The sequence below is a fragment of the Styela clava genome, chromosome 6 (assembly GCF_964204865.1).
Source record: "Styela clava chromosome 6, kaStyClav1.hap1.2, whole genome shotgun sequence".
Classification (NCBI taxonomy): Eukaryota; Metazoa; Chordata; class Ascidiacea; order Stolidobranchia; family Styelidae; genus Styela; species Styela clava.
The window spans coordinates 4187855-4200258 of NC_135255.1; the positions used below are offsets into that span (position 1 = coordinate 4187855).

The 12404-nt window shown below is 33.9% G+C and overlaps 1 protein-coding gene across 2 annotated transcripts; it reads right to left on the minus strand.

The window, feature by feature from the left end:
* Positions 1–2982: 2982 nt before the first annotated feature.
* LOC120331621 (uncharacterized) lies at positions 2983–12138 on the minus strand. Of its 2 annotated transcripts, none has more exons than XM_039398720.2 (18): positions 11974–12138; positions 10522–10916; positions 9997–10272; positions 9734–9892; positions 9537–9627; positions 8959–9095; positions 8655–8842; positions 8173–8325; positions 7249–8019; positions 7025–7163; positions 6757–6880; positions 6519–6650; positions 6057–6230; positions 5834–5896; positions 5193–5474; positions 4766–4922; positions 4326–4406; positions 2983–3486 (listed from the first exon to the last, which is right to left on the minus strand). In XM_039398720.2, exons 1-18 carry the CDS (start codon positions 12036–12038, stop codon positions 3343–3345), a joined length of 3531 nt encoding a protein of 1176 aa, XP_039254654.2. In that variant the 5' UTR covers positions 12039–12138; the 3' UTR covers positions 2983–3342. The 2 variants fall into 2 exon arrangements, with proteins under 2 accessions (XP_039254654.2, XP_039254653.2); XM_039398719.2 differs by having other exon boundaries at positions 8959–9200.
* Positions 12139–12404: the final 266 nt, after the last annotated feature.

Consider the following 12404-nt stretch of genomic DNA (forward strand, 5'->3'; position numbering starts at 1 on the left):
CACTTCTAAGGAATACCTATAACGTTCAAAAAGTATCATGTGCTTACAAATCAATATTGATATCATTCCATACAGAAAATAAAATGTCATTTTTCAATGTAAAATATATCATCTTTCAACATTTGCAGGCTATTTTCAATAATGTATAATTACGAATGAAATCACAACCTTCGCTTATTTTATGTAAAATTCAGCGAATTTAAGTTTTGAAAGCGATGTTATCATCCCGGAAAGTGCTTTAAACTCATTCGGAAGTTTGAAGGGTCGAAGAATTATTGTTTAATGTCAGTTATGAAAGTTGACATCTTATTCAAATTTATTATCGAATCATATATGGGATACAGTTTAATCCCGACCTTATAGAGTGGTGTATCACCGTCCCATACTTATATAATACTAAACAAAGATTCACCTTAAGAATAAGTTATCTTCTACAATCGGGGTTAAAAAGTTGGCCTGGACAGACAGTCCTATAGTTGAATATACCAATCCTTTTGCATGCTAAATTATGCAAGACATATGTCACAAAAGAATTACTGAGAAAAGACTTGGCGCAAACAAGCGTATAGATGTGTCAGATAAAAAGTGGAAAGTGGATATTGTAGCGACGAAATTTTAACTTTGTCGGACTTTAAAAAGATTCATTGTCAAATAAACATAATTTTCAACTTTGACAATAGTAGTAACTTTGGCCCGTAATGCCGCAGTCTACCTGTGGTAAAATGTATTTTGCGTAACAGGGCATCTGGCTTCTTGAAAATGAATTTGGAATTTAATTCTCGTTTAACGTACCTAAAGTTTGTTACGCCATTTTGTAATTGACGTCATTAAATGACTGGTAACGTGATTCACGCCACTGACATAGCAATCTACATCTTGGTTTCGGCATAGCATAACAATTTTTAAAAATTGTTAATGTGAAGTGGAACCTAGGAATACAAAACTGCGGATTAGACTTCTACCTATTGAGGGGTAAACACGGGCTCAGCACCTCACCCAGAGATTTAAGAAATTGGATAGTCTATGTCAAACGTAGACTTTTTTCTTATGTCATTCCGATTTGAAGAAGTACCATGCAATGGATGCCTTTTGACGATTTTGTAATGAGCAATATTTCTTTTTTAAACGTATGCATGTTATGTTCGATCTAAGGGATAATCTTACCCAGAACGTTACATAGAAGTACACCTACAATGAGGTTTTTATTTACATATTAACATATTGGAACCCAACAACGTATAGTGTACCCGAAATCGATTGAAATATATTCTATTCTCATGCTCATCTTATTTATCACACATCTTGTCGATATTACATTTTTCTTCCTCGGGACGCTTGGTAGTTAAATTTTCACAAAAAGGTCGTTTTCAATACCAAGTTTTAATGTGGATTGAAATAGTAGATCACGCTTATTAAAAGTCTACGTACCGACCATCTGTCGTGCGGCGAATCATACGGCCACATAAAAAACCACAACTTTTTGAGGTTTTTTGTACAAAAATTCGGCGTGGAGTTCAATTAGTATACCTTTTGAACTTTCATTTACTTTTATTTTGATTTAAACCAATTTTAAAATTCCCTAACGGCGCATTTTCCCACAATGTTAAATTTGTGGCCTCATTTAAAGTATTTAGCGTTCCAGTCAATGTATTGATGTTTAAATAACAGATAAATAAAATGCATACTATTCATAAGAAAACTCAAAACTAATAGTTTTGCCCGGTTTTACTAATATACATCAATATGAATAATACTTTTAAAGTTTGAAATTCATTTTTACGTGCAATTTGATGTATATGGTTCACTCAGCAATAACGTACTTTCAGTAGTTCTGACTGATTTCTTTCTAGCATGGATGATGTCGCGGATATCTTTTTTATTTTCATTTTTCCTACTATATGCCATGATGAGTGAGTTCACCTGCATATAATTTTAAATAATGTCTGATAGCACGAAGTCAAGAACTCTATACTTTGAGATTATAACCCGTCTGGGGAACGAACTTGAACCAGCTAAAACGAATCAATTTGTCACCGCACAGCAGGCTTTAAGAAACATATGTTTCGCGTCAACATGGTGGATTCACGCGACACCGCAGTCTAATGAAGTTGATCGAATGAAGTCAAGTTTTATCACGTATGGGTGGTGAATAAAGTATGCGTTGATATCGCGTTTTGACGATGATACATACTCAGCATAGTTGACTATGTATCGTTTTAAATAGATATGAAGTACGCGTTTAGAAAGAAATTTATTTAGCAAATTAGTGGCAGAAGTTAATGGCTTCCATACGGACGGTTCACGCAGACAATATGTGTTTCTCTGCAAATTATACTACCTTACCAATAAACGACTTAATTGAACGGTAGCCTCCGACTTTTATCTTTTGTAACACAGTTACGTCTCGACTAGTCGCGATATGTTGAAAAAGCGATAGCTATCGCGCCTTATAAATTTTCACATTCTATATCAGATCGTGTTTGATCCAAGCATGCGTGTCCAACTAAAGTTATAATTTATATCTGGCTTATTTCTGGCCGTGTATTACACATTTACAACACAGCCCATACAATAGCTTCCAAATATTATCATCTGACGAAATCAAAAAAGTCTCAAGTATAAACGTTCAAAAACTAAATTTCGTTTTGTTTGCTTTCTTCAACCAAACAACAGATGGATGCTGATTTTTTAATTGTTTGTTTTTCAGCCATTTTAATGACTAAATGTAAACGTTAATTCGAGGTATTCTCGTCTGCTAGATACAAGCCAATTCCGACTTTCCGAGAATTTTTATACCAAAAGACTGTTTTTGGACTATGCCCTCATATCTATCCCTTTCTCAATTGGTCAATTGGCAGAATTAGCCTAGTTATGCCTTGCTTAACCACGTTTGTGATAATCTATGAATACGTGTTTCATATTAGCTGAAAGCTGAGAGACAGGAACTTGTCTCTTTTTAAGTTCAAGCAAAATTGTGTGATATCTGTATATTTATTAAGCAAACGATTGAAAAAAAAAGAAGAAAAAAAATACGGAACTACAAAAGAAATATAATATGATCAGTAAACTGGCCAAGTGTGCATTTCTATAAAATGAAGAATATTTCACAGTACGTCAGTAATTCTCATAAACGAAGCCCTTTCTGCTTTAGTTGAGCGCTTATTTATAAGTTGTATAACATATAACATCAAAATTCAGCTTGCAGGTATAACTCATCCATAAAAAAACTTATAAAATAATATCTAATGACATTGGGCAGCGAAAGCATAAATATGCGTATATGATTGAAATTTTGAAGTCATATTTTATTGCAAATTCAGATTATATTATTACAATTCTAGTTTATGAATGAAAATGGCGTTCAACGCCAGAGAAAGCTTCTTTTACGACTGCCAGCAGCGCACGGTTTTCGTCATTTGTTTGATCCATCAAATGTTGCCGTAGTTGAAAAAGATACGAAGTAAAATTTTCGTCCGTTGGAAATTCCTATAGTAGATAAATATAACTGTATAAATATACTGACGCTTGACGTTTACGTCACAAAGCGGAGCGATTTCTCACTCGAAGTCATAGAATAAGTTTGGTTAGAAACCTGTAATCTCGTTATAATTTTTTGTGGAATCAAAAAATAATTATTACTTTTAACGCACCAATTCTTTAAGACGTTTTATGTAAACTGTACTTAATTTGCAAATGCTTAATTTAAAAACGCAAATGAAATTTTTTAGTGGTGAAAATTACTTAAATTTTATCAAAGTCAAGTCACACTGGGCTAAACATACGACTTCTCAACATATGGCGCGAGCGCATGGGTAGTAATTAATTAGATTCCAAGTACTTCGAGGCGAAAAATGAACTTATGGGGAAATGCTCCAGCAAAGTGAGAGATGGAATAAACATGGCTAATAAGATGATTCCCTCCATTAGTCCTTGAACTAAGTTGCTTAAGTGAAAAAGTAAAACCTCCCTAACTAGCGTGAAACGTAATAATATACGGTTTATGGCGTTACATGAAACGTGCATCAAGGGAAGACCCACCCACAGTCTCCTTTATATGTATAGACTATTACTCATTTACTTCTGGGAAAATCAATGACCCATACGATCTGATTGCGTTTGTGGGAAGATATAAACTATTATCTAATTGTTGAAGCAAATAATTGGATATCATGCAATATGGCATGGATCTACTTAGACAAAGAACTTTTGTGGACATTTTCCTGCAAAGAAACATTGGTTATAAATTGTTTTAGGAAAATTTTACGGAAGTGTTGAATTGGATCACTCACTCATGATGTATTAAAAGTATTTATATGAAAACTTACTCTGGTATGAGGGAGAGCAATGCCGGCGAGCTTGTTGATCAGATTTTGTGTGTTGACGTCATTTTCGTACAAACTCAATTCCTGCAAAATTGAAAAAAAAAATAGGAAATCAACCACAGAAATTCTTTTATAGAATAAAAGCATGAAAACTATTTTTTCAAATGTATTGGTAATGTTATATTGAAAAACACTTGATACTAGTTTCGAGAAATGAATGTTACAAATATATCATTGTTTATCAAATGGTCAGTATTACTTTAACGATTATTTGTTGTAATAATTTTTTTGTATAGTGCGCAGAATGCATTCAAAATAAAATGAAATGAATTTCTAAGCTTTTTTTCTCAATAGCGAGACATTTTATAAAAATACTTCCGTCAGTTGTGTTTAAACTGTCATAAACACACAAATAATATTATTAGTTTTTTTCTATTTCTTACTTTTCGAGCGTTTACAGTATTGAAAATGATCTTGATTAATTCCTCTCGACTTTCACCAATATTTGATTCTTGAGAAGTTGGTTGTTCCGACTCGCGTGCGCAAAACGGCTGTTCGGGGCAATCGGTTGCTTCCATTTTAACGTGAATAGGCGATGGACTGAAAAATAGAAAAAATAATAATTTTAATATTCAGTAACGTATTTTATATAGTTGAAAAAATGACACATTCTTTGACAATTTCGTAGTAATATTTAGGGGTTCATATTAAGGTAATTAAAAAGTTTAAAGTGTCTTTCAAAAATACTTTACTCTAAAGAAATTTGTCGGATTGTCCAAGGTTGCACCTCTGGTAAAACTATAATCGTATAGATATGGTTCATGCTCGAGTGTGCAAAAGTTGGAGCATAATTTTCGAAATATATATTACCTCACTCTTCTCTGTCGTTCCTCTGCGTTATCCAACGATCTATCTAAACTTTCATTATTCTGAGTCGGAGTTTCAGGCTGTTGCTGTCTTTCCTTTACGTGGAGATCATATTCTTCCGTTTCCCGAGATATTTCCGTATCAGTTACCTTGTTATTTTGGTAATTTTGCATGGATTGATGCTTTATATTAGAAGCCTCTTTATTGATAAGGTTTACAGTGGCTGATATTTCACTCCGATGTTCAGAAATTCGTGATCTTTTCGCCCTTGGACAACCTGACAAGCTGTAGAATAAAATATTACAAATACAAGATAAATTATAAAATTTTCATCATTTCTAACAGTTAATGTTTTTTCCGATATGCATATTTGTTCATTTACTAGTATCCAAGTATAAGTATTTAGGTTCTACTAGTTTTATAAAAGTTGCGACAAAATATTTTAATGTGCTTCAATTTGTATCATGCCATTTGCAAGAGACAGGAAAAACATGAATAAATTATAGGGTCACTTTTCTTTACATGAATATTTTGACAAGATATTTTGACGTGAGATAAGTTACGCTTTGTGACATTAAAACACACCAAAAAACTAAAGCGAGCGCGTTATTTATAATAAAATATATTTGAAACAAAATTATTACCTCCGATGTGAAGTGTAGTTTCCTGTCACGTGTCCTGAGCCATCACAATTTTCAGTCGGACATCTGTAAATTATTCGAAATAGAAAATATTGTGATTACAGTGAAAGTATGAATGTCAACTTAGTTTATGTATTATTGGGCAATCGCATTTCAAATAATGCCGTAATATTCCCAGGAATTCCTAGTGTAAATATGTAAGCTTATATAATGAAAAAAAAATTACTTTTTCTCGGTCGAAAACTGCGATACTAGAGATCTTGGTGCTAGTGGACATCCAGATAAACTTCGGTGTGAAGTGTAATTTCCAGTAGAATGTCCAGATCCATCGCATCCTGGCATTGGGCAGGTTTGTCGTCCTTTTTTATTACAGTCTTGTGCTAATTGGCTGTTGGGATTTCTAAAACAAAGTAGAGGAATAGTATTTTTATTTAAATTTACGTATTTTTTTGATGTTGATGATAATTTTTTTGGAGGCAACGACTGACGGATGTAAATATATTTTCAAATCTGTAAAATCTACTAAAGATTTGTAACTATTTGTTTTTAGGGCAAATCATTAACAACCGTTGATTGCTCTTCTTAATATTCTTTTATTAATAAGTACTGGTAATTACATGGTTTAGAAAGTTACTTTACGGGGAGTTTTATATGGGGAGGTATTTATTCAAATGCTCAATGTACTTACGATGCCAGAAGCGCTTTGAGATCCATATTTTGCAAAGGTGACGTCATATGTTGTGGCGTCATCAGAGGTACCGATAGCAGATTTCTGTGTCCGACCGGATTCACCATCATCGAAGGCGTTTTCATTTCAGGACTAAAAATGATTTTTTTTTTTTAATTTAGTTTAATTTTTATATCGTGATTCGGTAAAACATTTTACGTAAGTTGACCATTTATCTTTCAATGTCGTCAATAGTTACCTCGACTTCAATCCTTTGGAATAAGAATTTTCTTTTTGCTTCACTGGTGTTGACATTCGATGAAATGGTTGAAGACGAGATCTTGAAAACCATGCATCTGGAGATCCGTGAATCAAAGAAGGTTCTAAACGAGGAAAATAAGTATTTAATAAAACCCTGATTTTTTTTTATTTTCGCGCTCAATAAACATATCATATTATTAGGGTTTTCTTCGACATTACGAACGAGAAATAACGATAAGTTGAACCTGTTGAATTAATTCACTTACTTGAAGCGTAGGCTAGACTTTGTCTTTGATGGTTTAATATTTGATCTATTCTAGATCCAGAGAACATATCAGGTTTCTGTTCAGCTGACAAGGCTGCCATCGGTAACAATTCCAAGCCTCCGGGAGTATTGCGGATACCCTGAAAATAAAAAATAAAATAATTTGTGTATTTAAAATAGTTTTTAAATTTTAATATTTCAATAACAGTATTATATATATCTTACCTTTTTATTGGTTTCATCCAGGTGGGATTTGTTGCATTTCAAAAATATCTCTCTCAGTGGCACGGGTAAATTTGGCGACTCATTCAGTTTAAGCATATTTGATATGATTGGTTGTGTAGCATTGAAATCTTTTTTTATGTGCTCAGTCATATATTTTCTTATATTATCACGTGCTATGTATGGTTGACGGTGGTCGTTGGAATCACTTTCATTCCCGAGTTTGAATTTGTTTTGAGAAACTTTCTCTTTTGTGTTGGACTTTACTCTCAAATCTAATGCTTCTTCGACAGAGTTATCGGATTCGGCTGGGGTTGACGGTGACCCGTTCTTCTCAGACAATAGGCTTTTGACCGAATTTTCGCTCCAACTTTTAGATTGATCTTGGTTTCCAAAGAAAATACCGGAGTCTTTTTCGTTCCCATCCACTCCGGATGATCTTCTGGAATTGTCACTGGAGTCGGAATAAACCGGTGATACAGCAGTATTTGATAAAACTGACCGATGATAATCGTGAAGTCTGGAAAACGCGGGAGGTGTAGAAAATCCAAATGGACCAATATTGGGCTTTATGAGCTCAGGTGGTCCAGCATTCAGTGATTTGAGTTTTGAAGCAAACTCTTGCTTTTCGTTTGCTATTGTTAGAAACTTCTCATCAATGTTTCTTCTTTTAGAAATCGATTCAAAAGCGCTGTCGAAGGCGCGTTTAAGCGGATTCTTCGCTTGTGGTATCGAAGCGGAAAAAAGGGGGTTCAGAAAAAGTGCAGGATACATCTAAAACAAAATCATTATAGCATATTACTGTTAAATATAGGAGATTATTGAAATTGGAATTTTGGTAATTAATTGTTTCCAAATTCAATTTGGGCGATCAGTGATTACTGCGTATAAAAAATAGAAATACGATAACAATTGTCTTAAACTCACTTGACTTAGGGCAGGTTGGGTTGCCATGAGTTGAAGAGCTGCTAATTTTGCTGCCTCTTGTTCCCATACAAGTCTTGGGTTTAGCAGACCAAAATTTGCTGCAAACGCATTATATGGTGGAGGCGCCATTCGATTTCCCATTAATCTATGAACCTGATGTAAATAATAGAGAAAACAATTTAATAAAGAAATAGTTTTACACTGTTTATTAGTAAATGGGCTATGTTTTTAAATTTCTGTACAAAGTTACAAAGTGCTATAAGTTTGGAAAGAAAATCAAAGGGAGAATAGCACAGAATATTTTACTAGTGACATACTATATTCTGTTTGTCTAAATATACCATATGACTCAAAATTGCCCGATATGAAGTTATATTCAAAATCAGAGTCGAAAATTTCATTTGAATAAATTACAGTTGCATTTTAAAATTATATTAATATTACTGATATTTTAAAAGTCTCTCAGCTTAATAACGACTGACCTCCTCATTTGTAAGATGTTCACCATTTGGGTGACTTTTCGGCAAAGGGAGCCCCATGTTTCTGCGCGTGGAATTTGCTGGCGATGTCTGCTCCTTTTTTCGCATACTTGGGTCAACATCAGGAGAAGATCTGTTGGAAGACGTTTGTCTCTGGTAGTCTGATTCACTCGAATCGATCCTTATCTTTTCTATAAATGATAACATAATATGTTCAATATAACATAAGTATTATCAAGTATAAGTACCAAATAAATAACTAAAATTTAAATAGCAATCGACTCGTTTGTATTAAGTATTAACAAACCTGAATTATTTCTTTCATCCGAGTGGGAATAAATAGGCGGAGTCAATCGAATACTTCTTGGTTGAACATGATTTCTATCCATTCTTAGTTGAGATTTTGATAACAAAGTTGTCGGAACAGACGTCGGAAAAACTTCACTGAAATGTTGAATGGGGTTGAAAAGATATTCGCTTGAAGGAGTTTTTCCTTCGGACGAAGGAAATTTCAGTTTGCTTGGGGCTGCCAATGGACATCCTGATAAACTGAAAACAGAATATACGTTTGTTTTTATTTTTGCCAGGATTCAATTTCATGTATTATTAGCAATGTACAAAAATGTGAAACAAACGTATCTATTTATGTATAATCAATTGGCTGTGCTTTGTTGATGTAAATAACTTGTGTATCTGACCAATCGCTTTCTAACGAAGTACTATACGCGGCATGGACTACTATTTAAATTTTTTAAAATTGAGCATTTTTTGATATCATTCAGAATTGATTTTTAGCATATCGCTGTATGTAACAAACACGATTTGATTAAATTAAATATATTTTCAATTTTCTTGATGTTCGTATTACAAAATAATTTATTTTACCTTCTGTGAGTTTGTCTGTTTCCATTAATATGTCCTTTGCCGGTACAACCATCAGTTGGACATTTTGGAGAGCGGTCATGGAGTGCCTGGACTATATAAAAAAAATACTCATTACTTCAATAGCGTAAAGCTAGTTTTTCTATTTTCATTTTTTCTATTTGATTTATCATTTTTATTCAAATTGAGTGAACACATACTTTGTTTGGGTACTTTGTCTTTGTGTGGGCATCCGGATAAACTTCTGTGATGTGTATAATTGCCTGTTGTATGACCTGTTCCATCGCATCCGGGAGTTGGACATTTACTTTCTTTGCTATAATTGTTTGAACCCCCATGCGGAAAACAAAATGGAGGTCCTGAGGAGAAAAAGAAAAAATCGATAAAATAGGAATAATATTTGATATATTCCATTATGTTAGATACAGAATATGCATTTTTTTAAATATTAAATTTGTATTACCCATAAGTGGGTTTAAACCACGAGTCGCATCTTCTTCTTCCATTGAGCGCCGGCTCAAAACATCGGCGTTGGCGAAAGAGCACGGTACAATTTCCGGCGGGCTTCTCGCACTTTCCCGTTCTTGATACAGATGTGATCGGCTATTTAGTGCAAACGGAATTGACATTTCACGAGGTAACAAAGGTGGCGGCGAGGAACGAGGTTCTTGGGGATCTTCAATAGAAGCTGGTCGACGGACAAATGGCGAAACTGGACTTTCTGAATTTGACGATTCCCCTATAGGAGTAAAAATATGTTTAATGCAAACGTTCATCATAACAGGAAAATTCGTATGTTCGTTTCACTTTGAGTGAAGTATCGCTGCAATTTAGGGTTCTATATTCACTCACCATTTAGGGTCACACAATTAAAGCTCATTTTGAAAAAGAATTATATGAAGACATATTATTCAAATTGGTTTTTAACATCCATATAGCAAAAATGAAGTCTCTAAAATTTTTATTTATTATATTTACGACTGCTTACCTCTTTCTGTCGTTCCGCTTTCAGAGTCTTTTATGGCAACATATGTAGGAGAATATGTCGGTGAATCGCTTGGCTTACTGATCGGTTGAAATTTATGAACATTTGCATTGTCAAATGTTTTTTCCTCTTCGAATCGATCACGCTCATCAATGATTTTCTGCGATGACGTATTGTCTTCCCAGTTATTTTCTGTGGGTGAAAGTTTTCTGTTGCATTCATTGGAGGAATCCGTGTCGTAACTGGTCTCGTGCGGCGATAATTTCGAATCATTTCTAGCATCTGTATTTACTTCTACATTGGATCGTGGCATGAATTTCAATCCTTCTTGGAAGTCGTCATCAGAAAGGCAATCGTCGATGGGGCGGCCATCTCTTCGGTATGCACCGATGTCATTTCTTTAAGAATAAAAACAGAATATTTATTTTAATTAAAATTATCAAACATTTATTAAATCTGATCTATCTTACTTATATCTAAACGTTTGTCGCTACAAATTTATCAGGACATTTAACGATTAAGTTAATCGCACTCCTTAATATTCCCAAAGCTCCCATAGAATTTTCATCGATAGCGTTGTATTCCCATAAGAAAGTAGTTATGTGCCGGTAATTAATATATAATATCTTTTGCAGGAGTTACGCCATTATGTAATTTGAAAGTGGTCGAAAGCTTGGTAAGAAAAAATCGAAAGTTAACTTCTTTACATATGGCAATCACGCGGTACTTTTTATTTTTTGGTTTTAGATCTAATGATTGTTTTGATGACGTCGACTTTAGTAAATGTAAAAAATGAAATATGCTTTATCAGGCATAGATTGTTCATGATGTATACATATCAAGCACACATGAAGAAGCACACAGCGCTAACCAGCTGCCGAGTAATCGTGATGATTCTTCGAATTTATTATAGTTCGGCGACAAAATATTATGGGTTGACGACAAAAGTACTTTGAATTGTTTTTGAAATATTGAATCTTATAAATGTATGCTAAATTGCATGAAAATGCATATCAAACCACGGTCTAAGACAACGCTGTTTGTTTGAAAAAAAAATTCCACAGAAAGTTCCCTCTTTCATTTTTAGTTATTATTATTATTATGCATGCACTTCAAAAGAGGTAATGTCCCAACGTGTTTCATTGTATTACAGTATATGGAAAAATTCTAGCTGCCAAACTTCACAAATGAAAAACAATGGCGGGTCGAGAAAATCATATCATATTTCGGAAGACGTATTTCCTTTTCTATGCAATTTGAACCTTGATATCTTACTGCATCCGTAGCTTAAATCTATACCATTCTGATGGAAACTTTGCCGAGCTTTTATTACATAAAATTACCCTCGACCGCGAGGCCAAGTTTTAAAATAGGATACAAATGAAACAGTTACTATACTTTGTACGTCAGCGATATTTGCTAATATCAGAATTTCAATACAAATATTTTACTAACCTTCCGAAACTATTATACACAGCTCCCTCTTTGTCGACTGTCGTACTGACCATGATTGCAGACATTGGTAAGCTGCCCTTAAGGCTTCTTGCCCAAACAATATTTATATATTTTCGTAATCAAAAGGTGTATCAAGCTAAAACTGAAATAATAGCAATGTATTATTGAAAGAAGAAAAATTTAGAGCCAAAATAATAAATAAAATATTCTCGGACACTGCTGTGGAATCTCGCTTCGCAGAATTCTTTTTTTGCAACCCTTCGAAAAAGAAAAGTTGAAAAGGGATAACTTAGCCAAGCTAGGCTGAGGTTGTTTATCAACCCAACTAAACTCGCCGACTGACTTTTCTTTGGTTAGTCGCCAGATTTAAAGAACGAAGACCCATCACAGAACAATAAAACTATGCTGTTCAAGTTCCCTTTTTCTTTTTG

Excerpts from the sequence above, each read along its gene's own strand:
- LOC120331621 (XM_039398719.2), bottom strand. The coding sequence starts at position 12,038 with ATGTCTGCAATCATGGTCAGTACGACAGTCGACAAAGAGGGAGCTGTG. Across the intron at positions 8,843-8,958 it reads GGATGAAAGAAATAATTCAG|AAAAGATAAGGATCGATTCG; the intron begins GTTTGTTAATAC and ends TATCATTTATAG. Across the intron at positions 8,020-8,172 it reads CCCAACCTGCCCTAAGTCAA|ATGTATCCTGCACTTTTTCT; the intron begins GTGAGTTTAAGA and ends ATTTTGTTTTAG.